The 2,432-nt window shown below is 35.3% G+C and overlaps 1 protein-coding gene across 1 annotated transcript; it reads right to left on the bottom strand.

Annotated features, from left to right (window-relative positions):
- Positions 1–6: 6 nt before the first annotated feature.
- Positions 7–2,060, bottom strand: LOC116124801 (rac-like GTP-binding protein RAC2). Its single transcript, XM_031410541.1, has 7 exons — positions 1,749–2,060; positions 1,561–1,648; positions 1,324–1,433; positions 1,170–1,233; positions 994–1,058; positions 810–875; positions 7–283 (listed from the first exon to the last, which is right to left on the bottom strand). The coding sequence occupies exons 1-7, from the start codon at positions 1,845–1,847 to the stop codon at positions 185–187; spliced, it is 591 nt and encodes a 196-aa protein (XP_031266401.1). The 5' UTR covers positions 1,848–2,060; the 3' UTR covers positions 7–184.
- Between the last annotated feature and the right edge of the window lie 372 nt (positions 2,061–2,432).

Raw genomic sequence — 2,432 nt, 5'->3', positions numbered from 1 at the left:
ATACTCTTGCAATGCTACTCAGAGATTACCTTACAGAGCTCTATAGAGAGAGCTCACGTATTCGCAAAGTTTGACAAAATTGCCTCAATTATCCATCAGGCAATATAGACACAGAAATAAAAAATGCTAAGAGAAATGGTGGATGTTACATATATGGAGGAACTTAAAAAGATGAAATTTGGTTTTACAGAAACACGCATGGCCTTGTCTTTCTCCGCTTCTTCTTGGGTTTCGGAGGTTGCAAAACCACCTTGATTGCGGCATCAAACACAGTCTTCACATTCTGTATCATCACAGCAAACACATAACATCAAAACTGTTGAACTTGACTAATGTTCTTATTAATTAGTTTACTATGACTCAGTTAAAGGGAAATTGACTTCTAACTAATTTTAAGGCTCAATTGTTGCAGATAATGACAAAAGAAGATTGAACAATCATTTATGCTGAAGCTTAACTTTGTCTACTTTTTCCGCAATTAAATGGGATCATGTCGTTTAAAATAACTTTATCACTATCAAAACTGTTCTGAGATGGTAAAATTTTCTTTCGGTTTTGTATCATTGTGCTTTTAGAAGCATAAGCGCCTAAAGCATTCCGCTACTGAATAAAACCCAACTTCTTCCATCAGACATTCATCTGAAACTGGAAGAAAGAAATTAAAAAGTTGGTAGTTTAACGTGGGCTGAAAGTTTGAAACAAGAGGCATATTATTTAGCTTGAAATGTTCCTATAGAAATATTTAGTTAGTAAAATTCTGCATAAAAAATTTATTTTTATTACAAACTTCAGAAAAATAACCAAATTACCTGCTGAGTCTTGGAGCTGCACTCTAAGTAAGCCGCAGCACCGATCATCTTCTTCAGTTCTTCCCCCTGATCCGAATTGAAAATAAGAAAATTGTCCATCATGACATTGTCGAATGCTAATTTTAACTCTGTTAGAAATAGTATGCCTTAGTTTGCAAATATATTTTATCTCTAAGAAATATACCTGTGCTGTTGAGATTGGAGTAGTGCCAGGATGATCAATCAAGTACTGCTTGTCATCTCGTAAATCTGTATCAAATTAAATCAACAGCTCTAATATTAGAACCTCAGAGTGATGAAAACTTACTGTCTGAGATACTCATAATTTGTTTCCTTCACACAAGTAGAACTGATGTTTACCCATTTTTGTTCCTACAAGAATGATAGGCACAGTCGGAGCATAATGCCTCAGCTCAGGGATCCACTGTGTGCCAAGAAATTGTTATCTGTCAGATTGCAACAATTTGAAAATAGAAATCAAAAGCAAAAAATAAATAAATAAAAGAGTTGTAACCTTTTTTGAAATATTTTCATAGCTAGCTTTGCTGACGAGAGAAAAGGCCAACAAGAACACATCTGCACCCCTGTAACTCAAAGGCCTAAGCCTGTTGTAATCCTCCTGCCCTGTGTACACCAATCTATTCTGTAAGTAATTGAACTGTTTATACTTTTATATGATACTTCTTCAGCAGAAATTTTTAGCCATCTAATTTAAAGGCATAATACTGAAGCAAGGTAGCTCAATCCTCACCAGCAGTATCCCATAGTCCAAGGTTAACTGTGCTGCCATCCACCACCACATTAGCACTAAAGTTGTCGAACACCGTGGGCACGTAGTCCTATCAGAAGAGAAAATGAAGAAAACAAACTCAAATTAAGCGGCAAGTTTATGCAGATAAGTAGAGGACGCCAATTAAATATGTGATATTACGTTCATACCGTTGGGAAGGTATTGCTAGTGTAGGAGATTAGCATGCAAGTCTTGCCAACAGCTCCATCGCCGACAGTGACACACTTGATGAATCTAGCCGTGCTCATTTTTTTCGATAATTAAAACTGTTCTCTGTTCTTGATGATCAACCCCTTTTCTTCTCTTCCATTAACGCTAGACTAGTCTCGAGCTTTGTCACTTTTTACTTTGAAGCAAATCTTGAATGTACAAGATAGTTAGAGGAAGCTGGGAAAGAGTTTGAAATTTGAATAGGAAAAGAGGGGAGGTGAAGATGGCGTTTAATAAGGGTGAAGACTACTAAATTAAAGCACCCAACTTTAGCTTTACTATGATTGCCAAATAGCTTTTCTGTTTCTTTAAGGGGAAGGACAGTCACAGAATCTAAAGACCAACGAGATATATGTTTGGTGGTAGTGTTAGTTGGTTAAGTGTTAGACAAGGGAGACACTCAATCATGAATACTTAGAAAACTGAACATTGCTTATTTATCCATAAATAATCTTATATCATGAATCCAAGAAAATTAATACCCAAACGGTTATTTGCACGTTATACTCATTAGTTTACGCATGATCGTCTCAAGAACATTTATGACTCTAGGCAAAAGTTATTTTGGGGGTATTCTAATAATATAAACATATATTAAAAAAATTATTTTAAATTTTTTTTTT

Source organism: Pistacia vera, unplaced genomic scaffold (assembly GCF_008641045.1).
Source record: "Pistacia vera cultivar Batoury unplaced genomic scaffold, PisVer_v2 Contig1562, whole genome shotgun sequence".
NCBI lineage: Eukaryota > Viridiplantae > Streptophyta > Magnoliopsida > Sapindales > Anacardiaceae > Pistacia > Pistacia vera.
This window is presented reverse-complemented; position numbering and strand designations above follow the sequence as displayed.

Bases quoted from the DNA above. Each gene is read 5' to 3' on its own strand.
- LOC116124801 (XM_031410541.1), bottom strand. From the start codon at position 1,847: ATGAGCACGGCTAGATTCATCAAGTGTGTCACTGTCGGCGATGGAGCT. The intron at 1,234-1,323 runs GTTACAACTCTT...CTTGGCACACAG, and splicing joins ATGAAAATATTTCAAAAAAG to TGGATCCCTGAGCTGAGGCA. The intron at 1,059-1,169 runs GTAAACATCAGT...AATTTGATACAG, and splicing joins TCTTGTAGGAACAAAAATGG to ATTTACGAGATGACAAGCAG.